The 27,918-nt window shown below is 46.6% G+C and overlaps 1 protein-coding gene across 2 annotated transcripts in view; it reads right to left on the bottom strand.

Annotated features, from left to right (window-relative positions):
• Positions 1–1,376: 1,376 nt before the first annotated feature.
• Positions 1,377–27,918, bottom strand: part of DCLRE1B (DNA cross-link repair 1B) — a 51,553-nt gene continuing 25,011 nt past the window's right edge. For both annotated transcript variants that reach the window (XM_073587069.1, XM_073587068.1), the window contains exons 3-5: positions 21,600–21,765; positions 8,281–8,454; positions 1,377–4,033 (exon numbers count right to left, since the gene is read on the bottom strand). In XM_073587069.1, the coding sequence (XP_073443170.1) occupies positions 3,030–4,033; positions 8,281–8,454; positions 21,600–21,765 (1,344 nt within the window). In that variant the 3' untranslated portion in view covers positions 1,377–3,029. The remainder of the gene's footprint in view (positions 4,034–8,280; positions 8,455–21,599; positions 21,766–27,918) is intronic.

Here is a 27,918-nt window from a genome sequence, read left to right as displayed (position 1 = left end):
ATCTTATTACAATGTATAAATATATGCGGGGGCAACACAAAGACCTTTCTAATGATCTTTTTACTCTTAGACCTGTGACGGGGACAAGGGGGCATCCTCTACGTCTGGAGGAAAGAAGGTTTAAGCATACTCACAGACGTGGTATTAGGAGTCTGATTTCTTCCTTTCCTATGATGAAATCTAGACCCTTACATGCTGCAGTCTCCTGCGTTTCATCTGCAGTAAAGGAGATTGCAGAGAGTGCCTTGCGGCAACTCTCTCCAGAGGCTAAGTCCTCTGTTCCCTCCACTGAGCATGCTCATGGGACGAGCTCCCATTGGAGTTCGGGAGTCACATGCTCAGGTCCTGTGTCTAATCCTATTGGCTCCTCCTGGAGCCTTGGAGACTTCCGGAAGGTCCCATCTGGTATATAAAGCACGCATGGCTGTTCCGCCATGCGCTAGTATTTCACACTTGCTGCTGTATGTATGGTGATGGATGCTTGGACTGGTGACTGACTTATTAAGAAACCCCTTCCCTCTGATAATACGATTGTGTTTGGGTTCAGCCAGTAGCAGCGCTAGCGTGCATATGCTCCATCTTTCTCAGCAACTTAGCGTCTGCATTGCGCCAGCGTTATTGCAGCGCCTTAGTTCTTGCCACGCTGCAGTTGCAGCTTTCTCTGCGTCCGCGGTTGTGACGTTTCGCACCTAATTTGACGGTAGGTCTAGATGGAGTAGTTCTGCTGTTTAAGGCTACTCCTGTGACCGTGAATACATCGCTGTCTGTGACTCTGAACAGAGTCAGCGTTTAATTTGAGCTTATTTGCCTTCAGCTCTGTGAGTATAACAGAGCTTCCTTTTGTGCACGGGTGCCGTCTAACCCTTGTGCACATTAGCGCCTTGTGCTCTGCCTCTCTAGCAGCGGTTTTTCCATCCACCGCATGGTGGACCCCGGGTGGCGAAGGCACTTTATTTTTTATTTAGTGTCTTCCGCCACTCCTAACACGCAGATTCTTTACTGTAAGAGCAGTGAGCCTATGGAACTCTCTGCCATATGATGTTGTAATGAGTGATTCCCTACTAAAATTTAAGAAGAGACTGGATGCCTTTCTTGAAAAGTATAATATTACAGGTTATATACACTAGTTTCCTTAATATTGCGTTGATTCAGGGAACTAGTCTGATTGCCATATGTGGAGTCGGGAAGGAATTTTTTTCCCCAATGTGAAGCTTACTGTTTGCCACATGGGTTTTTTTGGCCTTCCTCTGGATCAACATATTAGGGCAAGTTAGGATAGGATATGGGTTGAACTAGATGGACTTAAAGTCTTCCTTCAACCTTAATAACTAACTATGTTACTAAAATGTTCAGTAGAAAAATAATTACACAAACCACATTGATAAAAATATATTTATATCAAAGTGTGCAAATATGCAAAGTCCAGAATATAAAAACCCATAATTCAACTATTAACAAATGGATCATGCCTACCCAACCGTACTATAAAGGCACGGTCAAAGCAGTTGTGTTTTCAATGTATATAAATGGTAAAATTGGAAACTTTTGTAAATAGAGTCTTCACAAAGACCAAAATGATAAACATGTTTCTGTAACCCCTAGAGGTATGTGCATAAGTCGACTTTTTAAGGCAGATCCCATTTGGAATTTGCCTGAAAAAGCGCTAAAAAACCCCCACCAAAAAGAATGGAGAGAGCAATGCAAAAGCGACACGGTGTGCATGTGAAGCCGCAGGCAAAGTTGCCACATGAGACACCTGAAAAAAAGACGCTTCAACCTGTGTTTCCCTGAAACGTCTTTTGATGGCTTTTCCTCTTTGCTTACATCGCAGACAATCCTAGATCCTGAATCAGATCACTGCAGTTGCGCAGGACGGCTTCCAAAGAGCAAAATCCAAAATAAAAACAAGTATTATAATATAGCACCCTGAGGACTGAAATGTGCTACTTTTTTTACCTCACTGGGCTATTTTGCCATATCTGCTTCTGCTCACTACTTTCGAAAGCAGAGAATACCTTCAAAATAATCCCAGCTATAGAAAGTGTCGGCTGCACTGTAAGCTATCTAAAGTCCTGGATATAGGTCAGACTGTTTCTGACATGTATTTCTTCAGGAGCACACAGGCTTCCTGCTTGCTGGCGAGAGGCGCTGTGCTCCTGAAGAATCACAGTTCAGACCGCAGGCATTGTTGCACTACTTGCCCAAACTGTGCACGCTCCGATTCTCTGAGTCCCCGGTTGTGCTTCTGCAGCACTGAAGAAGCCCATGTACAGTGAAGCTGGCCAGATCCAGCCAGTTTAAGAACTGCAAACAGCTTAGAAATCCGTGCTCCTTAACTCGGAAACCAGCGACCCTCTCAGACTGAAGTGGTCAGTTACCTAGGCAACAAGCCGTAAAGTATAAAATGTAAAAAAAATCCTTCAATCTTGAGACCAGAGAGGATTCTTAACACCCAAGATGAAAAATATGCTTGCTCTGCAATTTTACCCACTTAAGAAGTGGAAACAATCTAATCCATTGGAGAGGTGATAACTTGAAATTCAGAGTCTCTTTCTCAGGAACTGTTTGGTTGATGACCCATCCTTAGGATAGGTCATTAATGTTTGACTGGGGTCCAACACTCGCCGATCAGTGTCGGACAGAAGTAATCACTTGTGGAGCTGCTCTGTCTTCTGATAGTGGGGGGTACTGCACATCACCTCCCAACGATTTGAATAGGAGGTGGATCTGCAGTACCAAGCCCCAGCATATCCTGTATCTAAATGTGTCCCCTACAATAGCAGTCTTTATTCACCTGTTTTTTCACTTCTGCTGCACCTCCTGGAAAGGTAGGATGGCAAATGTAATCAGCCTGAGACTCTCTGATGCATGAAAGAGCAGGGCTGTTGACTAGTGATGGCAGGGTATTCTTGGCATCAAAGAAATCCAGCAGTCTTTTGGATAGGAAGGAATGATTAAAAAAAAAAAAAACTGCATGTAAGCTCAGGCTTATACCATAAATTGTAATGGGAAGAAATACTTGAGACCCATTAATGTGGAAATCTTTTGAGATATCTGTCTACTTGGTAATGAAAGTATTTTGAATCAAGTTTTCTTCGCTTTTTGTAGGGCAAGATTGAAAGTTTTGTATGACTTAAGGAAGTGTTCACACTGAGACTAAATATCTGACTGGTATCCTCACACAAAGCTGAGGAGTTGGACATGATCGTCAGATTCATGTCTTTGGGGGATGAGATTGCTGAAGGCATCTCAAACTCGTTCTTAGAGAGTTCACAGATGTTGGAAGTTGGAGAGGACAATAGATCATCATTAGTGTCAGACACAAGAGCAGTAGATTCGGTCAGTGGTATTGGTGCACTGCCATTACTTACACTTAGGTTAAAAGGGTCAGTGTCGTACTCGTCTCTTGTATGAATCATCTGCTGTAATGACTTTCCTGTCTTCTCCAAATGCTCACCAGTCCGATTAGGGCCTGCAATACTTTGTACATTTGTTTCCATGGGCTCAAATTCAACCCCTTGAGGACTCTGTCTACTAAAAACTTTGTAAGTGTGCACTTCACTTGACTGTACCTGACATTTCATATAAGATTTAACAGAGTCTGGGATTTTTATGTAGGAGGCTGCCGTCTCTGAACTCAAGTATGGCCTGAAGAGAGATAAACAAGGCTTTGCTTTAACAATAGGCATAATGGACAAGGGTTTCAATTGAGAAACAAATGCAATTAGTTCATCATATGAAGAGTGGTCAGAATATGGAAACACATGGACATCTTTGTGGTACACCTTTACTTTCCGGCTGGTTGGAAGAATGGCAATGGTTGGATGGACAGAATTCCATTGTTCCATGTTAGAGTACTTCACTTCAGACTGATCCACCACACGAATTCTTCCATCTCTGCTACATGTTGTAAAGACATCTTCGATTTCTAAAAGATGGAGTAGTTCCAGTCTCTGGGGGCTTACAACAATCCAAGACTCAAACGTTTTTGCCAAGTCCACCAAAAGGGATTCTTTTCCTATACTGTACAGGCCTGCATTATAGAGGTAGAATATGGTAAGTGGGAAGACACGTAAAAGGAACACAAACATACAAAAAGGTATCCTGAATAAAGCATGTTGAAGGGTGTACACCTTCTCTCAGACTTAATGTGGTAAGTAACCCCTTAACCTCCTGACGCATCTGTATGTCCGTGTCGGGATCCGCACGTGTGGACCTAAGCCCATCCAAATTAAGTTGTGTTACACAGCTGCTAACTGCCTGTAACATCAGTGACGGGAGCAAGCTCTGATCACTGCTGTTTAACAATTTAGACACTGATGATGCTACTTATGATTCTACTTTTGAACACTATTAAATTTGTGTTTATTGCTGTTCTTTCCAAGAACGATTGTGGGTAATGGTTCCTAACAATCTGTAGTCCGTATCTATTGCACTCCATTTGAACATGCGACTAAGGGCATTTAATCCGTTCCATGTATATTTTTTTTTGAGAATGACACGGTTATCTTTGATATACCTGTTTCTGCGCCGAGAGAGATTGTATGTATGTATATACACATACTTACACACATTTTTTACATATATCATGCGAGTATTGTATATACTGCCGCTTTTATATTTAATAAAACTAGTCTAATATTACATCTCCACCAATTTTTAGTGTAAGATTAGTGTCTGTCTATATATGATAGCTGCATCGCGATATATACGTTTATCTGTGCTCTCTCAGCTTGTGTAGTATTTTCGATAAGGGGGCGTAAAATTTCTTCTTGTATCCAACACGATCATGTTAGTGATCTATATATGTGCATGGTCCTCCTTTCTTGTGGCTAAACCTTTCTAATATATTTCCGCCGTTTTGCTTTGTCGAATGGTAATGAATTTATGAGTACTCTGCGTAGACATATGTAGTCCCTAAGGTGATGTTCTTAATGCGTTCATACCACTATGTCTTTTTTGAGAGTGACGCGGCTAATTTTGACATATCTGTTTTTGCGCCATGAGAGCGATATATACGTTATTAAGTGCGTTCCTATACTAGGAATAATGTTTATTTAAATCTAATATGATCATAGCTGCGCTGTGAAATTATATATATCTATACTTGTGCCTTCTTAGTTTATTAGGCGTACATATCACATTAGGGGATGATGCGCGTGCAATATTTTTTCTGTACTCAATATGATCATGAGTCCATTAGTTATTTACGTGTGTGCTTGTTGTAGTTGGACGTTCCAATATACCAGCGTTGTTTTGCCATGTCTTACGCATACGTGGTAACAAATTTTCTGAGTGCTCCACGTTGATATATTAAAGCTTCTAAACATCACACAAGCAGATGTCTCTTATGCGCCTGCGCTATTTTGTCATGTCTGATGTGTGCGCAGTCCACTCTAATTGTATCCTGCATTTATTATGATCTTTGCATATTTGATGCTCTACACGTGCTTGTATTTGTAGACACAAACCGAGTCCTGAACAGGCAGATGTCCTTAAATATGTGTGCGCTACTACGTTATGTTCAACGCGGGTGCAGTTGGTTTTGACTGCTTTCTGCAATCATAACCTCCATTATGTCTATGATGCTCTTTGCATGCACCAAACTTTTTTTTTCCAACTGACTGAACTTTACTTACAATACCGTGAGTGAACATTAACAAGATGGCCGCGTCCATGCTCCTCCATGCGGTTTCTCATGGTCTCCACTCGCACGGTTGAATAACATATCCAATTGTGTGTGTGCATGGGTGTGTATATATAGTTCACAAATACCAAGCAGAGCATGCTATCTTTTTTCCTGAGGAAGCCACAATTGTGGCGATACGCGTGGGAACCTATCCCACATCATCTTTCTCCCTACTGGCAGGGCCCTGGCTCAGACTCTAGGATCCACACTCACTCTGGTGTGTGAGCATACTTCAGCCCAGGAATAGGTTTGTTACCTTCCCTAAAATTGTGTGCTACTAGTTTCTCTTCTTAGGCTATGTTGAGCGACCTGTATTTAACAGGCTTATTACTTTCTTCTCACATGCCTTTGTGTCTCTCTCTGGGCCCATATGGTACTATTGTTATGCACTTCATAGCCATTTAAGGTTTTTTTTTTTTTTCATCTTTTATAAAATGTGTGCGCTATTGGTATTTTTACCTTTGGCCATTGCTGAGAGACCTGCATTCAACAGGTTAAATCACTCTTCTTATATGCCTATTTTTCTGTGGATCTCTGGGCCCACATGGTATTTCTCATATGCACTTTATAGCCACTGAAGTATTATCTGATGCTGCTACAGATGTATTATATTTATGATGTGCAATACCTTTGACAGTGGCTTTATGTACTTATCTGGTTCTTTGGGAGACTAGTAGTTGTAGCAAGTCATTGCTTCTATAATAAGGCATTACTCATTGTTTTTAATATGCATTGTGTGCTTTTTTGCTTTTTGTAATATTTGTCTAATGAAGTGTCATTCTTTATATATACAATTGAGGTGCTCCTTTGGATATGGGCATGATCTTTTTTTCCTTGCTCTTCTATACAATGTAGACACTGCTATCAATCACTGACTGCTGCATTTAAATGGTGTGATCACAGCTGTGAGTTGGCACCAGCTCCCATTAGACCCCTGCGAAGCAATTGCTGATTGATTTACCATGGCAAACGGAGTCCTGTGAAGCCCAACTATAAACTTAGCTTTATAGGAGACCTCCATTTACACTGCATACAATATTGCCGTACATACCGTAAGTGATCAAAGAATTGCAAGTTTGATGCTCCCTAAAATTGTAAACCAATTTTTTTTTTTTAAATTATAATTTGAAGCATTGCTCTTCTCACAATTGAAAAATAAATACCGTATTTTCCGCTTTGTAAGACGCACTTTTTTCCCCCCAAAATTTGGGGGGAGCGGCCATTTCTTTTTACCGGCACCACAGCGCGCGCACACAGGGAACCGAGGAAATGCCGGGGCTCTGGCCTGTCGCACATTGTTGGCAGAGCCCCGGGCATCGACGGGCACACAATGCCACACCGCTGGGCACCAGAGACACCTGCAGCACCGGCCAGCAACCGCCAGACAAATGGAGAAACCTGGCAGCACAAGACCCTGCAGCAACGGCACACATCGGAGCCCCCCCTCATTCCTGAATGCTGCCTGCAGCATCACTCCACGCCTGCCTTCTCCAGCAGCGAGCCTGGGACCTCGCTACACCACAGCCACCAACCCGGGTAAGCAATAAGATGCAAGAATTATAAGAGGCACCACCATTTTATAAATATTTTTTTCTTGTTTTTCTCCTCAAAATTTGTGGTGCATCTTATAATCCGGAGCGTCTTATAAAGCGAAAAATACAGTAAGTCCAAATATATTTGGCATCAATGTGTCCATAAAGGTTTGAACAAAATATTAAAGTAAGTAATCTGCAAGGTAAAGCAAAAAGAAAAAAAAAAAAAAAGAAAAAAGAATCACTCAGTGGTTATATGGTAAACTTAAGACCACTACAACATGTTAGGCTGACTTCCAGTGATGTAGATAAAAGTAAAGCAATTATGGCTTAGGCTGTTTTCACAGCGCATCGTGCGCATGCGTCATGCACACCTATGTTTAACATGGAGTGTGTATGGTCTTGCGTTTGCATGCGTTCGGCTGCGTTATCGTGCACATGCGTTTTCAGGTGTGCGTCTAGACGTGCCAGACGCAACCTGTTGCATTATTGGGTCAGTCCAACTGCGTTAAAAAAAGCATGCGTTCGCTTGCGTACGGACTGTGTAAGAAAAACCGCATTACAGTCAATGGGAACGCAGGCGTGCGCATGGACATGCTACGCATGCGTTTTAAATGTAAACATGGCTAGAAACTGGTTAATTCGCATGCGCATAAAAAACGCAAACACATGCAAAAACACATGATGCGTTTTTGCATGCGTTTCTATTGCGCACGATGCGCTGCGCAAAAAAACGCTAATGTGAAATTAGCCTTAGAAAGTTATAAAAGAATAAAAGTAAAATACAAGAGTAACTACTGCACTTAAAGAGACTGTGTCATCAGATTTTTATAAACTAATCTGAAACAGAGTAACGTAGTGGCAGATATCCTGATTGCAACGATGTGTCACTTATTGATTTGCTTAGTGTAGATGTGATAAAATCAGTTTTATCAACGTAGCTCAAATTTTAAAAATCGTAAAAAAAAAAGCCCAAACACCAATATGAATCTACTGTAGCTGTGAGTGGACCAACAATAAAACCCTCGTGTCACCCTATTTAGTGGTCAGCCATCTTACCAATCACGATGTCATGGTGTGGGTGCTTTTTAATTACTTCTTTGATTTGTTCAGTGGCTTCTTGACGAGAGGGTAGGTTTTGATCACCATTTGTGTTGTCCAAATACAGAATATCAATCTTTAGGTTTCTTAGTGGAGAATATGCAAGCATAATGGGGTCATATCGAAAGTCTCCTACAATGAAAAGGAGAAATGTTCACTCTTGTCCATTGATACAATCTCACTTTGCAACTACTAATCTCACCGAGTGAATTCAGCCATAGTTTCTCCACTTATCGAAGCAAGCATGTCTGACTGCTGCTCCATACAAAACCAGTTCTGGAGATCAAGGTGGTCGTAGTAGTGGGTCCTCTCATGACCATAGATTTTGTGGGTAGGCAATATGTAGATTGGGGGGGGAATATAAGACGTGCCATCATGTATACATTGCTACATATCATACAATCTGAGGATACCTCTTATCCTTCACATTGGGGTGTGCCACATTCTGTAACCGAACCACTTGCTAAAAGGAGATTTTTGTGTACTCACTGTAAAATCTCTCTTAGCCTTTAATTGGGGGACACAGAACCGTGGGTGTTATGCTGCTGTCCACTAGGAGGCGACACTATGCATAATCTGAAAAAGATTAACTTTGGCTCCTCCTCTGCAGTATACACCCCTGGACGGCGTCAGCCTTCTCCAGTTTTGTGCCAAAGCATAAGGAGGAACGTAACCAAATAACATAACCATGCCTGTAAGAAGGCTACTATGTACGAGCTCAAAGAACAATATGAGAACTCAACAGTAAACAACGGCCCGTAAGGGCGACAGGGTGGGAGCTGTGTCCCCCAATTAAAGGCTAAGAGAAAGATTTTACGGTGAGTACACAAAAATCTCCTTTACTCTGTCGCCTAATTGGGGGACACAGAACCGTGGGACATCCCAAAGCAGTCTCTGGGTGGGAAGCAGTGGACGAATATTGTGTTGACAGTTCCCTAGACTTGGGGTACTGCTGCCTGCAGAACCAGTCTACCCAGGCTCGCATCCGCTGAGGACTGGGTATGAACACTGTAGTGTTTCGTAAACGTGTGTAGGCTAGTCCAAGTGGCCGCCTTACACACTTGTTGTGCCGAAGCCTGATGCCGAATGGCCCAGGAGGCCCCTACTGCCCGTGCAGAGTGTGCCGTGATACCGGCCGGAAGAGGGGAACTGTTAAGTCGGTAGGCCTCATGTATGGTGGACTTGATCCACCTGCCAAGGGTAGCCTTGGAAGCCGGCAACCCCTTGCGACTACCTTCCGGAAGAATGAAGAGGGAATAAGATTTCTGGAAAGGTGCAGTCCTGGACACGTAAATCCGCAATGCTCTGACGAGGTCAAGCGTATGCAGAGCCTTCTCCACTCTATGAACCGGAACCGGGCAAAGGGAAGGCAGTGAAATCTCCTCATTAAGGTGAAAGTTGGACACAACCTTCGGAAGGAAGGATGGTACCGTGCGGAGAACCACCTTGTCCTGGTGAAAGGCTAGGAAAGGCCGTCTGCAGGAAAGTGCTGACAATTCCGACACTCTGCGTAACGAGGTGATCGCCACTAGAAAAACCACTTTCCGAGACAGAATGGAGAGTGGAACTCCTCTAAGAGGTTTGAAGGGTGGAGCTTGCAATGCTGTCAGGACCAGATTGAGGTCCCACGTATCCAGCGGACGTTTGTAGGGAGGAACCAATCGGTAAACTCCCTGGATGAAAGTCCTTACTTGCGGTTTAATAGCAATGCGCTTTTGAAAAAGGACTGAAAGCGCCGACACCTGACTCTTAAGCGAACTTAAGGATAGCTTGGCATCTAGGCCCGATTGAAGAAAACCTAGTACCTTCAGGAGGGAATAAGGGAGTGGGACATGTCCATGAGATTCGCACCAAGAAAAGAAAGCTCTCCAGGTACGATAATAGAGCTTGGCGGAGGCAGGCTTCCTTGCCCTGATCATAGTTGCAATGACTGCCGGTGAAAAACCTGCCTGGGTTAGAATCCAGGTTTCAAGGGCCATGCCGTCAAATTGAAAGCCCCTGAATTCTGGTGGAAGAACGGACCTTGAGACAGAAGGTCGTGACGGTCGGGTAGACGCCAGGGGGCGTCTGCCGTAAGTTGGACGATGTCGGCGTACCATGTACGTCTGAGCCAGTCTGGTGCGATGAGGATGGTCGAAACGCCCTCTTGCTTGATCTTCCTCACGACCCTGGCGATTAGGGGGAGGGGTGGGAAAATGTACAGGAGTCAGAACTGGGACCAGTCCTGGACCAGGGCATCCGCTCCGAGCGACCGCGGGTCGTGTGTCCTGGCCATGAAATTGGGGACCTTGGTATTGAGATGGGATGCCATTAGGTCCACCTCCGGGGTTCCCCAGCGTTGACAGATCTGGTAAAAAATCTCGGGATGGAGAGACCACTCCCCCGAGTCCATTCCTTGCCTGCTGAGGAAGTCTGCTTCCCAGTTTTCTACACCCGGAATGTGTACTGCAGAAAGTACCGACCTCGTGTCTTCCGCCCAGCGGAGGATATGAGCCACTTCTCTCATCGCCTGGGCGCTGCGGGTCCCGCCTTGGTGGTTCACGTATGCCACAGCCGTGGCATTGTCCGACTGTATCCGTATGTGCGAGGCTGCAAGCAAGTGATGAAAGGCTCTCAGTGCCAAGAGGATGGCCCTGATTTCCAGAACATTGATGGGCAATGTCACTTCCCTCGGTGACCACTTGCCCTGTGCCCTGTGATGTAGGTGCACCGCCCCCCAGCCTGTCAGGCTTGCATCGGTAGTCAGGATCTTCCACTGTCCTGAGAGGAATGGCTTCCCTCGTGTAAGCGAGGTTGGTTTGAGCCACCAATGCAGGGACCTCCTGGTTGATGACGTCAACCTGAACTCCCTGTCGAGGGAAAAGGGGTTCCTGTCCCAAGATCTGAGTATGGCTAGTTGAAGGACCCTGAGGTGAAACTGGGCAAATGGCACTGCCTCTATTGCTGCTGCCATCCTGCCGAGGACTCTCATGGCAAACCGGAGAGATCGAGGAGGACTGCGAAGGAGTGTGCGAACTCCCAGACGGATGGCCAGTGTCTTGTCCTTGGGAAGGAGCACCAGGCCCCTGGCGGTGTCGAATACCATTCCCAGGAATGTTAAGAGTCCGAGTTGGGATAGTCGACGATTTCTGTAGGTTGACTAGCCATCCCAGGCGACTCAGAGTGTCTAGTGTGATTGAGACACTGACCTCGCAGTCTTTGAAAGTCGGAGACTTGATGAGGAGGTCGTCCAGGTACGGGACGACTAGGATGCCTCTTGAGTGCAGGACGTCCATGGTGGCCGCCATGACTTTGGTGAACGTTCTTGGAGCCGTGGCGAGTCCGAACGGAAGGGCGACAAACTGGTAGTGGTTTTGGTTGACCGCGAACCTGAGAAACCTTTGGTGGGCGGGAGCAATTGGTATGTGGAGATACGCATCCTGTAGGTCTATGGAGGCGAGGTATTCTCCCTGGTCCATGGATGCAATGATGGACCGGAGGGACTCCATGCGGAAATGACGGACCCGTACGTAATTGTTGAGCTGTTTTAGGTCCAGTATGGGTCGGACGCCGCCTCCTTTCTTGGGGACTACGAACAAATTTGAGTAGAATCCTCGGAATCTCTCGTTCGCGGGAAACGGCACAACTCCTGATTGAAGGAGAGAGGAAACCGCTTGGTGGAAAGCACGAGCCTTTTCTGGTGGTGTTGGAGGAATAGAAAGGAAGAACCGGTTCGGTGGAACGGAAGTGAACTCTATCTTGTATCCGGAAGACACTATTTCCCTGACCCACCTGTCTTCTGTAATAGGCAGCCAGACTTGCTGAAAGAGTAAAAGTCGGCCGCCTACTGGTGGGGTGTCTTCCGGAGGTCGCGAGTCATGATGAAGCGAAGTTCTGAGGTTTTCCTCCCTTGGGTTTCGCTTGGCCTGCTTTCGACTGCCAAGCCCTGTCCGGTCTCTGCTGCGTCCGTGGGTTGTCTCTGCGTGGAGAACGGTTACGGTTTTGCACTGGGCGCGAAACGGACCAGCCCGAGGAATTCCGAAAGGATCGGAATCGCGTCTGGTTTCTTCGTTTAAACGTGCGTTTCGGTTTTAGTTGAGGGAGAGAGGTACTCTTACCCCCAGTGGCATTGGCTATCATGGTGTCCAACTTTTCGCCGAAAAGTCTTCCAGTAAAATACGGAAGTCGCGTGAGGGACTTCTTTGAGGCCGCATCCGCTTTCCATTCTCGCAGCCAGAGGATGCGTCGGATCGTGATGGCGTTTGATGCTATTCCCGCTACACCTCTGGCGGAATCCAGTGCTGCATGAATCATGTAGTCTGCTACCACTGCTATCTGGACCGCTTGGTCCGAGAGCTCAGGATTTGAAGCCTGAAGACCCTCCTGTAGTTTTTTGGCCCAAGCCAGGATGGCCTTGGCTTCCCAAACTGAAGCAAACGCAGGGCCCAGAGAGGCGCCTGCCGCTTCAAAAATAGAACGAGCAATGCGTTCTACTTGCCGGTCTGCTGCGTCCCTGAGGGTTGAGCTATCCGGCAGAGAGAGTAAAGTCTGCGCTGCTAGCTTAGAAACCGGAGGGTCCACTTCAGGTGGATCTGTCCATTGTTTGGTGTCTTTCTGTGGGAAGGGGGGTACTTCGCTTCCAAATATTTGCGATTAGCGAATTTTTTCTCAGGCTGCGCAAACTGTTTGGTAAGTATTTTCTCAAACTCATGGTGATTAGGGAAGACCTTAGGTGGTTTCTGAACACTTTCGAAGCAAATCCTATGTTCTGGGACTTCCGGGGCAGACTCTGGAATTTTTAGCACCCGATGAATGGCAGAAATTATGTCCTCAACTAGCGCTGTATTGCTAGGGGGAGAAGGTACCACGGACCTGACCGTTTCGTTATCTGAGTCGGAGTCACAGATGCCCTCCGAATCCTGTGCCTCGCTAAGGTGATCCCTGGAGGGCGACCTGGGGCAGGGGTCTTCTGTGGTGGGGGATCCCTGTGGTAAATTGCACTGTCTGTCTGTGGCAGGGGACTGCCCAGGAGACCTGGAATGACGCTGTCTCTCCCTGGAGGGGGGACGACCTTGTGCCATAGTGCGACTCAGGTGATCGAGACCTGTGGGTCCGCTTACGTCTGTGAGAGTCGGAAGCAGCATGTTCCTGAGACAAGCTGTCCGTTTGCTGAGTACCGTCCATAGCCGGGGCCCGACTCTGCAGAGCTTGCAGTAATGTAGCAGTTAGGTTGTCTATGGACTGTGACATAGACAGACATCTGAGTTGCCCATTCCGGCGTGGCCTGTGACACTGAAGCGTCAGTAGGGACTCCCTGGGGTTCTGACCCAGAGTTCTGGATGCAGTCCCGGCAGTGCGGATACGTGCTGCCACTAGGGAGCGTGGCTTTGCAGGCTGTGCAGAATGCATAGAAACATTCCTGCCTGGTTCTCTTCCTTGAGCCCGGCATAGTGCACAGAGGCTGGCTATAAGGGATCGTACAGGGGTGGCTACGCAGAGGGAACCCACAGAGAGCCTTATAGGAAGTATAGATTAACAGCTGAGTAATGAGAACCCAGCTGTGAGCTTACCCCACCGATGTGCCCCTAGGTCCAGCGCCGACAGATCCCAGTTCTGTGCCCCCCGGAGACCGCTGTGATGCTGCTCTCCTGGATCTCATCCAGAAAAAATGGCCACCGGGACTCTGAGGAGAGGGAGGAGGGGGCGGAGAGCTGAAAAGGGCACGCTGGGCTGTGTAAAAACGCGCCCTTTCTGCCTCAATCCGCCCCTTCTATGACACTCCAGCGTGTCATTTTAGTCATCCGGGGGGGCGGGCCGGGGACGGGGAAAAGGCGGCGACTTCGGCTAGGCCGAAGCCACGGTCTAAATTAAAGGCCTGATGCCCAGGAGGTCTCCAGAGTGGCGCGGTAGTCCGGGGGGGGGGGGGCGGATTTGTACCAGACCCCCTCAGAATGGTCGACTGGATAGCGGTGGGGGTAGCGGTTTCTGTATGGGGGGCCCCTGAAGCGCTATGGAGCCGCTGCTGTTGCTGAGACCGGGACGTAGAAAAGCCCTGTCTCTGCTGTGCCATCCAGTCCGCACCCTCCCCCGGCCCCAACAGGATCCCTCAGCCGGCCTGGGGTCCCTGGAAGCTGCGGAATGCTGCCTGATCTCCGACCCTACCTGAGGCGTCTCAACCTAATGCCCCCTGCGGGGGATTAGGGAGGGTGCGTCTGTCACCGTCAGGGGGGGTCTTCATCCTCGCCTCAACCCAGACCCCTTAAAGGGGTTGGGGAAGGAGGGGGGGGTCTCGACCTCGAACCAGGACCCGAGGAGGGAGCGACATGGGGAATAGCCACCTCGACCTCAACCGGGTACCCCTAATAGGGGACCGAGGAGGGAGCCATGCCAGGAGTCTCGCTGGAGACCCACTTTTCTTCATCTGTATTTCCGGACGAAAAAAGGAAAAAAAACGGAAGAAAAAAGGTGTGCCTCCTTGCGACACTAAGCAAAAACTGGAGAAGGCTGACGCCGTCCAGGGGTGTATACTGCAGAGGAGGAGCCAAAGTTAATCTTTTTCAGATTATGCATAGTGTCGCCTCCTCGTGGACAGCAGCATAACACCCACGGTTCTGTGTCCCCCAACTAGGCGACAGAGTAAAAATTATATGCAGTACACTAATTGGGAGCTTTCTGTTGTACTAACTTAACAAGCAAGAGGGGGCATAAGAGGGGTTGTCGACTACTAGGACAACCCCTTCTCACTCTGATTGTTTGCCCCCATGAAAATGAATACACATACTACCCTCCTGTGGCAGAGCCGTTCCAGAGGTGTAGGGACTCGCATTCCCAAGGCTCACATCAGGTTGTTCTGACTTGTGATGTGCGAACTCCAGGATGTTAAGAGTCTGGCCGAACAGTTAAAAAAAAAAAAGTTTAGTTTGGGTACCACAAAAGTGCCCGAACCTGGACCCCATTCACTTGACTTGGAGGGGTCCCGAACATCCAGTGTCTGCATGGCTATCATGGGCATGACAGCGTGGCAAACAGCCTCTGATCCACAGTAAGATTATTACCACTGGTCAGAGAGCCAAAGCTCCCACGCTGTCAGATGACAGAGTGAGCTCGCAGCTGTGACTGGAGATAAAAAGTCTACTTCTGATCATAAGCTTTGGCTGAGGGGAGCATTCATCTTCTAAAAATTGGAAAAAAAAAAAAAGCGTGGGTTCCTTTTTTTAAAAAACAAAACAAAACAAAAAAAACAGTCAAGCAAAACTAACAGTTGCGGCCTTACCGCCGATCAGAGATGCCGGTGTTTCAAGCACTGTCATGTACATGACAGGACGAGAAGCACCCGGTGTTCACGGGGCCGAACCCGGACAGTACAACGGACTTCATGGTAAAGTCTGTATTTGGGGTCCGTGCCCGAATAATAGGTGTTCGATATGAACCCTGAACTTTAATGTTCAGGTTCGCGCATTTTTAGTTTTAGCTATGACACATGAATAATAAAGAGAAATTGAGTGGCAAACTGGACCTCTAGCTTACTGCTGATTACTTATATATCCTCGGGGGGTGAGCTGTTAATGCCAGTGCTGATTGGGTGCAGGGATCGTACAGCATAACATGCTCATGTGAGCCTCGGGAACACGAGTGCCGAGATCGCCGTAACGATGCTGGCACTTAAGGCGAGAATTCAGGTTTTTATTTTCATGGGGCAAACACTCAGTGTAAGAAGGGGTTGTCCTGGTAGCAAACAACCCTTTTAAGACCTTCCCTCCCCAGGATGTAATACAAGAGGGTACTTGTGTATGGGTTAACTAAGAGCCGAGCCAGCTCCACATAAGGCAGCTGGGTCCTGCTTAAGGCACCCATTACAGTAACCTTAGTATACAGGCGAGGCTTCATTGGAGATGATAATTTTCTCTGTAAAGTATATAAAAAAAAAAAAAGACCTTTTTACCCAATTTAAAAATAAAATAATAATAATAATAATAATAATAATAATAATAATAATAAATACATATTCAGCACTTCTGTGCCTGTAAAGTACAACCATAACAGGAAGTTACTTGTTTCATAAAGTAAACACTTAACACACAAACAAAATTTCCATTGTTTAGGTCATCATACCTACAGCAAAAAGTGATTAAAACTTCAAAAAAGCTACCCACACATGGCACCATTAAAAACTACAGCTTAGCACCAAATTTAAAAAACTTTTTTTTTTTTTTTTTTTAATTTATTGTTGGAATTGTACTGACCTGGAGAATAATGTTATAAGGTCACTTTTACTGCACAATGACTGCCAGTAAAACAAAACTCCCCAAACAAAAACAAGTGATGGATAAAACAAGCCCACAATTGGCTATGTCAATAGAAAATTAAAAATGTTCAGGCTCTTGGAGAAGTGGGAGGAGAAAATGAAAATAGAAAAAAAAAATAAAATAAAATAAAATGGCTCAGTCATTAGTGCAACCCCTGTCCATGGGCTCCATTGGTAATGTAGACAGTGGACATTCAAATAAATATAAAAGACATCGCATTGGCAAAACTGGCACCATTTGTATATAAAAAAAAAATCTTTTACTTATAGTCATAGACAATTCCTTAAAGAACAGAAATTTCCAGAAATAACCAATGGTGTATGCAACTGTGTCACCCCCAGGCACCCTCCATGGACCATACTACTAGTAGTTAGGCATCCTTAAGCAATTCTTGTTCTGCATCATGTGGGGAATATTTGTGTCTGTTTCTCTCTGCAGGGGGCCCCTCCCTAATACACAGCTTTTCAGAATGGCTGGAAACAAGGCTTCTAGGACCTTCTTTCAATGAAATGTACCTGATTGCTAAGTGGGTGGGATCTGAGTATCTGTACCCAACCAGTGGGCTAATGCCAAGAAGGAGGTAGAAAAGGAAAGACATCTTTGGAGGTTGTTGTTGGCAGGGCTGTGGAGTCGGAGTCGGTGCTCATTTTGGTGGAGTCGGAGTCGGTATAAAATGGACCGACTCCGACTCCTAAAATATATAATAAATTGGGTACAGTAATTCAATGCAGGATGTGCTGAATATTTTTTCATAGGAGTTTGGGAAAGTTATGAAATGTCCTATAAATGGCTGTTCTATTTACTGATCTAAGGCTACATTCACACACAGTGTTTTTCCTGTGTTTTTTGAGGATACGTTTTTCAGCTGCAAAAGCTGATCATCTTTTTAAAAAACTGCATCACCTGAAAGGTTTTTGAGCTCATAGATAATGTTTTCAATAGCAAAAGCAGATTAGAAATCTGCTCTGTCTATCCATATCGTATCTGTACCAAAAAGAATGAAAACCGGGTAGTACACCAATATATATTCTGTTCTATCTAAATATCTTGATTATTGGATCATAAAAATGATTAAATGTCTGAGGTTCACATTGTACTACAATAAATTTTTCACTTAAATATAAGCAATATGTGTGGGAGTCGGAGTCGGAGTTGGAGTCGGTGTAAGGGAAATTGAGGAGTCGGAGTCGCAAGTTTGGCTTACCGACTCCACAGCCCTGGTTGTTGGTACGGTATCTCGGAAGAGCTAGGATCTGCTGCTTTGGCCAAGTCATGGTGCCAGTGGTATGGACTATTAGGGTATGTGCACACGCTGCGGATTTGGCCTCTGCGAATCCGCAGCAGTCCTGCAGACAGTGTACAGTACCATGTTAGTCAATGGTATTTCAAATCCGCTGTGCACATGCTGCAGATTTTTCACAGCGGAAGAGCTGCGGTTTTGAACCCGCAGAAAGAATTGACAAGTCAATTCTTTCTGCGGATTCCGCTGTGGTTTGCCACCTATTCCATTGTCCAGGTGTCAAACCGCAGGGGAAAACTGCTGGCCAATCCGCAGATAAACCTCAGGTCATTTTACCTGCGGATCTGCAGCTAAAAATCCGCTGGTGAATCTGCAGCGTGTACACATGGCCTTAAAGGTTGTTGATCATCAGCCACATGGTATTATGAGGTCTTGCCCACCCTGCTGGATTTGAAGAACTAATCTAAGGGCTGTTGTTTCTTGGCATTGGATTGTCAGGTGGCGCCCTCAGATTTGTTCCATTTGTTGCAGCCACATTGCAGACTCTAGGGAACCGTATCTATGTTTGGTGGAACGTTCTTCCTGTCCCACTAAAGGTCTTTTGGATTGTGCACCAGTCTGCTGTCCCTGCCTGCTCCATCATACACCCCATCACAGTGTATACCTCAAAATCAGACAATAGAGCAGGTGGAGGCGTTGGTCTGCTCCTATCACCAAAATGTACCTTCCAGGTTATCCCTCAACTACCCTCACTAGTCTTCCCTTCTTTTGAGGTCCATGCCGTCAGACTCTACACCCCCTTCTCCATGCGAGTAGCGGTGGTGTACCGTCCTCCCGGCACCTCCCATCAGTTCCTGGATCATTTTGCCACTTGGCTTCCACATTTTCTCTTCTGTGACACTCCTACCCTCATCATGGGAGATTTCAACATCCCCATTGCTCTTCCCCTCTCCCCATCTGCTACTCACCTTTTATCTCTAACCTCCTCGTTTGGCCTTTTGCAGCTTACTAATTCTCCAAAGCATGAAGACGGAAACTCCCTCGACTTGGTCTTCTCTCAGCTTTGTGCAGTGGATGATTTTGCAAACTCCCCTCTCCCGCTCTCTGACCATAATCTTCTCTCATTCTCTATCAAGAACTGCCAGGCTGCTCAGGTCACTCCCACTGTCCATATTTATAGAAACATACAGGCCATTAACACCCAGAAACTTATGAAGAACTTGCAGTCTTCAGTGGCCCCTATCTCCTCCCTCTCATGTCCTGATTCTGCACTGAAGCATTACAATGAAACACTTCAAAGTGCCCTGTATGAATTTGCACCCGCAAATAGACCACCACAACACAGACGGCGACAACCCTGGCACACCCTGCAAACACGTTTCCTGCTGCGGTGCTCCAGGTGCGCCGAACATCTGTGGAGAAAATCCAATCTACACAAAGATTTCATCCTTTAAAAGATTATGCTTACAACATACAACACTGCCCTTCACCTCTCTAAAAACAAACCCATTTCAACACCCTCATCACCTCACTGTCCAATAACCCGAAACGTCTCTTTGACACTTTTCATTCTCTACTCAACCCAAGAGTACAGGCCCCAACCACGGAGCTCCGAGCTGATGATCTGGCCAATTACTTCAAAGACAAAATTGACCAGATCCGACAGGAAATTATCTCCCAATCACCTCATACCATGCACTGTCCTCCCTCCCCCACTGCATCTAGCTCACTCTATGATTTTGAACCACTCACAGAAGACGTAAGCAGGCTCCTTCTCGCTCAACCACTGGCATCAGTGACCCATTTCCGTCACATCTCCTCCAGTCCCTTTCCCCTGCTGTCACCCCTCACCTAACTAAAATATTCAACCTCTCACTCTCCTCTGGTATCTTTCCCTCCTCATTTAAGCATGCCATCATATATCCACTACTTAAAAAACCATCCCTCGACCAAAACTGTGCCGCTAACTATAGACCTGTCTCAAATCTTCCCTTCATCTCTAAACTCCTGGAACGCCTGGTCCACTCCCGTCTTATCCACTATCTCTGATAACTCTCTTCTCGACCCTCTCCAATCCGGTTTCCGCTCCTTACACTCTACTGAAACTGCCCTCACTAAAGTCTCTAATGATCTACTAACAGCTAAATCAAATGGTCATTACTCCATGCTAATTCTCTTGGATCCTGCAACTTCTTCAGCACTGCTACATCTTTGTGCCAGACAGTGCACCCTCTGGATCTCTCTGCAGCATTCGACACTGTGGATCATCAGCTCCTCCTCACTATGCTCCGTTCCATTGGCCTCAAGGACACCGTTCTCTCCTGGTTCTCCTCCTATCTCTCTGACTGCTCCTTTACTGTATCTGTTGCCAGTTCCTCCTCCTCTCACCTTCCCCTTACTGTTGGGGTTCCTCAAGGATCGGTTCTAGGCCCTCTTCTCCTTGAACACTGCCCCTATTAGTCAAACAATCAGTAGATTTGGTTTCCAGTACCATCTCTATGCTGATGACACCCAATTATACGCTTCTTCTCCTGACATCACGCCAGTCTTTCTAGAAAACACCGGCGATTGTCTAAACGCTGTGTCTAACATCATGTCCTCACTATATCTGAAACTGAACCTGTCAAAGACTGAACTCCTTGCGTTTCCTCCCTCTACTAATGTACCTATACCCGACATTGCCATTTCTGTGTGTGGTTCCACTATTACTCCCCAGCAACAGGCCCGCTGTCTTGGGGTCATACTTGATTCCGAGCTTTCCTTTGCCCCCCACATTCGATCACTGGCTCGCTCTTGTCATCTGCACCTCAAAAACATTTCTAGAATTCGACCTTTTCTTACTTTTGAGTCTGCAAAAACTCTTACTGTTTCTCTTATTCATTCTCGTCTCGACTATTGTAACTCTCTTCTAATCAGTCTCCCTCATACCAAACTCTACCCTCTCCAATCTGTCTTGAATGCTGCAGCCAGGATCATATTCCTCACCAATCGTTACACCGATGCCTCTACCTTGTGCCAGTCATTACACTGACTACCCATCCACTCCAGAATTCAGTATAAACTTATTACCCTCACCCACAAAGCCCTCCATCGCTCAGCACCACCCTACATCTCCTCCCTTGTTTCAGTATACCACCCTACCCGCGCCCTCCGTTCTGCTGATGACCTGAGGTTAGCATCCTCAATAATCAGAACCTCCCACTCCCGTCTTCAAGACTATACACGTGCTGCGCCAATTCTTTGGAATACACTTCCCAGGTCAATACGATTAGTCCCCCAATCCCCACAATTTTAAGCGTGTCCTGAAAACGCATTTATTCAGATTGGCCTATCGCCTCAACACATTAACCTAATCTATCCCTGTGTGGCACGGCCAAAAGTTTTACCATAACCAGGTTCCCCGCATCATGTTCCCACATGCTTTATGCATCCATTAGCCCTCTGTGTCTGTACTGTTACACACTTAACATTATGGCTGGTCCATACAATCAGGGCAAGTGTTACCACCCACCTTTCGTGTCTACCTCTTTCCCCATATACTGTAAGCTTGCGAGCTGGGCCCTCATTCCTCTTGGTATTTGTTATAATCTATGTGATTATTGTTATGCTGTAATGTCAATTGTCTGTACCAATCCCCTCCGAAATGTAAAGTGCTGCAGAATATGTCGGCGCTATAGAAATAAAAATTATTATACCTCCAAGAAGGGTTAGGAATGTTCCAAGTGATAATTATAAATAATAAATCCATTTACCTGTATACAAGACTGTGCCAAAATACCCTTCAAACAAGAACATAACGGAACCAGGGCAATGGTTGGCATCTATAAGCGTCACAGTTACAGTCTCATTTCCAGTGTCATCTAAAGGCAGCATGTGACAGTCTCCAACTTCCAATGCATTGATCCATGTGTCCTTTACCTAAGAGAATACAGGTTATTGGTGAGGTCTAGAAATGCACGACTGTCTTTTATACGATGGCACAGTCATAGATTGTGATACTTAAAAGGCAACCCGTTTAGGTCCCCCATGCCCTCCAACCCAGCAGCATTCACATATTTATGAGTAAATTCCCTGCCTAATTAGCCCTGTATAACATTTTTCTGTACAAATGAGGATTTTTTTTTTTTTTTTTTTAAAGCATTTATATAGTCAATGGGGCGTTAGTTCCCCAGACTAGTCAGCCCTCTTTCCATGTTATAACTCCCCTGAGGGCGCGATAAGACAATTTGCATGAGCAGTGTCATTCCCGCTCATACAAATCTCATGCATGCGCACCCCCTGTAGTCTCACAGCAGGTGGAGTTCTGCAGACTGCTGTACCCAAATAATTATGCTTCATAACTAAAATATCAATATGAAATCAGAAAGCAGACATGATGAGCTGAATATGCAGAGGAGAAATGCTACCTGTATCTATCAAAAGTCCACTTAAGGTATCTTATACCAACCTCAAACCAAATGTAATATTCACCATCCCATATCATTAATAGGGATAAAAAGGCATAGGCAAAAATTCAATTAAAAACATTATTAAAAAATAAGACATATCACAAGGAATATCCTCAAACAGGACAGGATAAAAATAGCTGGAGGCTGAAAAAAAGGGGCCAGTGATAAAAGAAGTAGCAAATGCAGTTACAGACCCTATATTAACATGTGACCCTATCAAATTTAATATACTATGGTAAAATTACAAAAATTAAAGTGCATAGAGCCAGTCCTGCTAAATCAAACAACCATATAAGTATTCCATTTCCTGTGGTCACAAAGTAATATATGTGTACGATCAAAACATAAAGTGCATTAGTGTATATCAATAGTGACTGCTACATTTATGAATCATTATTACCTATAAAAGAAGGTCTTTTATGGCCTCTGACACGTCCCAGCTGTACCCCAACAGCGCTGTTTCGCCTGACCGGCTTCCTCAAACAGGGGCATGCACATTTATTATTTTTGCCTATGCCTCTTTATCCCTATTAATGATATGGGATGGTGAATATTATAGAGGCTAAATGCTGCAGAATGATCCGATGGGCATTGATCCCAGTCACTGGCCCCAGTAAGCATATCACCAATCAGACGACTGAGCAAAACATATGTCTTTAAACAAGGGAATATGCTGCCAACCATATGCTAATTAGGGGATGGAACAATCAAATTAGAGATGGTCGAATCACAGATTTCATCATCCTGTGTCTTAACCCCTTCACGACCCATGACGCCTTCGTAGGCGTCATGAGAAGTCGTGCCCAAACGACCCATGACGCCTACGTAGGCGTCATGCTATAAATCGCCCTCCTGCGGATCGGGTGACTGGGGTGACTGAAAGTTCACCCGACCTGCACAGAGGACACTATGGTTAATCCCAGGGGGCGTGGCTTAGCCCCCACGTGGCTACAATCGCTCTGATTGGCTGTTTCACTTTTAACAGCCAATCAGAGCGATTTGTAATATTTCACCAATGAAATTTGGTGAAATATTACAATCCAGCCATGGCCGATGCTGCAATAGCATTGGACATGGCTGGACACCGAACCCGACACCCCCCCCCCCCCACGACTGGCGGGGCCGATCGGCCCCCTCCACCGATGGGCGGCGGCGATCGGTCGCCGCCGTCATCGTCTGCTCCCCCTAGCCTTCCTATCGCTCCCCCCACCTTCCGATTCCCCCCCCCCCGGTACCTCCGATGTCCCGTCGTGGCTCCTGGTGTTCACACGTCCGGATGATGGGCGCCATCTTGCAAAATGGCGGGCGCATGCGCAGTGCGCCTGCGATTGTCCAAGATGGCGGCGCCCATGAATTTGCCGGCTGCCCGTTCATTTTGATCACTGTGATACACTCTCACAGTGATCAAAATGAAAAAAAAAGTAAATACACCACCCGTTTATCACCCCCATAGCCAGGCACAAATAATAAAATAAAAAAAATATATATTTTTTTCCATTTAGGGTTGGAATTAGAGTTGGGGTTGGAATTAGGGTTAAGATTAGGGTAAGGCTTGTGGTTAGGGTTAGAGTTGGGATTAGGTTTAGGGGTGTGTTGGGGTTATGATTAGGGTTGGGTTAGAGTTAGGCGTGTATTGGGGTTAGAGTTGGAATTGAGGGGTTTCGACTGTTTAGGCACATCACGGGGTCTCCGAACGTGACATGGCGCCATGATTTATTCCAGCCAATTTTGCGTTCAAAATGTCAAACAGCACTCCCTCCATTCCAAGCCCCGACGTGTGCCCAAACAGTGGTTTACCCCCACATATGGGGTATCAGCGTACTCAGGAAAAACTGCACAACAACTTTGGGGGTCTAATTTCTCCTGTTACCCTTGGGAAAATAAAAAAATGATTTTTGTGGGGAAAAAAAAAAAAAAAAAAAAAAATTATTTTCACGGCTCTGCGTTATAAACTTCTGTGAAGCACTTGGGGGTTCAAAGTGCTCACCACACATCTAGATAAGTTCCTTATGGGGTCTAGTTTCCAAAATGGGGTCATTTTTTTGGGGGGGAGCTCCAAAGTGTAGGCAGACAGGGCCTCTCCAAACACGACATGGTGTCCGCTAACGATTGGAGCTAATTTTCCATTCAAAAAGTCAAATGGCGCTCCTTCCCTTCTGAGCCCTGCTGTGCGCCCAAACAGTGGTTCCCACCACATATGGGGTACCAGCGTACTCAGGACAAACTGAACAACAATTTTAGGGGTCCAATTTATCCTGTTACCCTTGTGAAAATAAAAAATAGCGGGCTAAAAAAATCATTTGAGGGAAAAAAAAAAATGATTTTTTTGTTTTCATAGCTTTGGGTTTATAAACTTCTGTGAAGCACTTGGGGGTTCAAAGTGCTCACTACACATCTAGATAAGCTCCTTGGCAGGTCTAGTTTCCAAAATGGGGTCACTTGTGGGGGGTTTCTACTGTTTAGGCACATCAGGGACTCTGCAAACGCAACATGATGCCCGCAGAATATTCCATCAGTCTGCATTCCAAAATCGCACTCCTTCCCTTCTGAGCTCTCCCATGCGCCCAAACAGTGGTTCCCCACATATGGGGTACCAGCGTACTCAGGACAAATTGCGCAACAACTTTTTGTGGTCCAATTTCTCCTGTTAGCCTTGTGAAAATAAAAAAATAGCAGGCTAAAATATCATTTTTGAGGGGAAAAAAAAAACAAAACAAAAAAAAACAAAAAAAAAACAGGATTTTTGGGTTGCTTACCGTAAAATCTGTTTCTCGGAGCCTTCATTGGGGGACACAGAGACCATGGGTGTATGCTGCTGCCACTAGGAGGCTGACACTATGCACAAAAAAAGGTTAGCTCCTCCTCCGCAGTGTACACCCCACCGACCGGCAGGGAATTCCTCAGTTAGTGAGAAAGCAGTAGGAGAAGTAACAGAATAGATTGAAAACAGAACAAACAACTCAACTGTAACCAATCAACCAAAGTAAGAACAGGAGTTGTAGAACATGGGAGGGTGCTGTGTCCCCCAATGAAGGCTCCGAGAAACAGATTTTACGGTAAGCAACCCAAAAATCCTGTTTTCTCGTTCGCCTTATTGGGGGACACAGAGACCATGGGACGTCCCAAAGCAGTCCCTGGGGTGGGAAACAAACTTCCATCAGGCCAGTGGACTCACCACCGCTGCCTGCAGGATCCTTCTACCTAGGCTGGCGTAGGTGTGGACCTTGTAGAATTTCACAAACGTGTGAACCGAAGACCAGGTTGCAGCATTGCAAAGCTGCAGCGCGGAGGCTCTGTGGCGTACCGCCCAGGAGGCACCCACTGCCCGGGTAGTGCGCGCTCTGATCCCCGGAGGGGCCACTCGATGCTTAACCCGGCAGGCCTCCAAAATTGCCGATCTGATCCAGCGAGCAATAGTAGCTTTGGAAGCCGGGTGACCTTTCCACGCCCCATCTGGAATGACGAAAAGAGAGTGTCTTTCGCAAGGAAGTCGTCCTAGACAGATAGACTCTCATTGCCTTGACCAGATCCAGCTTGTTCAGGGACCGCTCCCGAGGGTGAGTTGGACTCGGACAGAAGGACGGCAGAACAATATTCTCATTGAGGTGAAAGGAGGACACCACTTTTGGAAGAAAAGAGGGCGGAGGCCGCAGAACTACCTTGTCCTGGTGAAGTACCAAGAAAGGAGAGAACGGGAAACATCCCTGAGAGGTTCAAAAGGAGAACCTTGCAGAACCTCAAGAACCAGATTAAGATCCCATGGATCCACGGGCGCTCGATACGGAGGAGCCGTGTGAGCCATGCCCTGAAGAAAGGTTTTGACCTGAGGGCGGGAGGCCAACATCTTCTGAAACAAAATGGACAGCGCCGAAACTTGACCCTTCAAGGAACTGAGAGCAAGCCCCGCATCCAGCCCTGCCTGAAGAAACGCCAGAACGGAAGGGAGCGAAAAGCACATGGGCGCGATGTTATTGGCCTCAAACCAAGTGAAATAGGCCTTCCAAGTACGGTAGTAAATTTTGGAAGATGATGGCTTCCTGGCTCGGATCATGGTATGAATTACTCGACCGGAGAATCCTGCTCGTTTCAAAACCTCGGTCTCAACAGCCACGCCGTTAAATTGAGCGGCCGAGAATTGGGGTGGCAAATCGGGCCTTGAGACAGCAGATCTGCCCTGTCTGGAAGCTTCCAGGGGGCGTCCGCGAGAAGATTGACAATTTCCGCGAACCAAGACCTTCTGGGCCAATTCGGGGCGATGAGAATGACTGGAATTCCTTCTGCTTTGATCTTCTTCAACAGCTTGGGAAGAAGAGGCAGGGGAGGAAACAGGTAGGGGAGCTCGAACTGCGACCAAGGAATGGCCTGGGCGTCGGCGCCCACTGCGAGAGGATCTCGAGCCCTGGATACAAACTGTGGGACTTTCCTGTTGAGGCGAGAAGCTAGCAGATCTACGTCCGGGGCTCCCCAACGACGGCAGAGCTGAAGAAATACCTCCGGATGTAGGGACCACTCTCCTGTCGCGAGACCCTCGCGGCTGAGAAAATCGGCGGCCCAGTTGTCTACGCCGGGAATGTGTACCGCGGAGATTGTCGGTACCGAAATCTCTGCCTACTGAAGGATCTTTGACACTTCTGTCAGGGCTGAGACACTCCGTGTCCCTCCTTGACGGTTGACATATGCCACCGCTGTGGCATTGTCTGTCCGAATCCGGACAGGCAGGCCCCTGAGGAGCCTCTCCCAGTGGACGAGAGCCAGATGGATCGCTCGTATCTCTAGGACGTTGATCGGCAGAGCAGATTCTTGAGTCGACCAACGATCCTGAACAGTGTGATTGCGGAACACTGCACCCCAGCCGAGGAGGCTGGCATCCGTTGTTACAATCTACCAGTGAACAGGAAAAGACCGCCCCAAGAGGATGAGAGGTGACGTCAACCACCAGTTGAGTGACCGCTTGATCCGGCATGAAAGGCGAACAGGGCGATCCAGGGACAGAGCCGACCTGTTCCACCTCGACAGAATGGCCTGTTGGAGAGGCCTGGCGTGAAATTGGGCAAAGGGAACTGCCTCTATCGCCGCCACCATATTTCCCAGGACCCGCATAGCTGTACGGAGGGACGGAAATCGTGTGGTCTGCAGCGATCGTACATCCTGCTGCAGGGAGAGAATCTTCTCTTGTGGAAGAAAGACCCTTGACCGACGAGTGTCGAACAGTAGGCCCAGAAACACAAGACGTTGAGTAGGGACCAGACAGGACTTTTTCCTGTTGACGATCCACCCGAAATTGGAAAGAGTGTCTAGGACGATCGCCAAACTGAGACGTGCCTGATGGAAAGCGGGAGCTTTGATCAGAATATCGTCGAGGTACGGAAAAAGAACGAGACCTCTGATCCTCAACAAGGCCATCAACGCAGCCACGATCTTCGTGAAGACTCTGGGAGCGGTGGCGAGACCGAAGGGCAGCGCGACGAACTGGTAATGTTCCTGGCGAACCGCAAAACGCAGGAACTTCTGATGTCCGGAGAATATGGGAACATGTAGATAGACATCCAAGATGCCTATCGAACACATGAATTCCTGCTCCTCCATGGAAGCGATTACCGAACGAACCGACTCCATCCGGAAG

The sequence above is a fragment of the Dendrobates tinctorius genome, unplaced genomic scaffold, assembly GCF_039654945.1.
Source record: "Dendrobates tinctorius isolate UK_male_01 unplaced genomic scaffold, ASM3965494v1 ptg000098l, whole genome shotgun sequence".
In the NCBI taxonomy this organism is placed as follows: domain Eukaryota; kingdom Metazoa; phylum Chordata; class Amphibia; order Anura; family Dendrobatidae; genus Dendrobates; species Dendrobates tinctorius.
The sequence above is the reverse complement of the archived record's forward strand: the minus strand, read 5'-3'. Positions and strand labels throughout refer to the sequence as shown.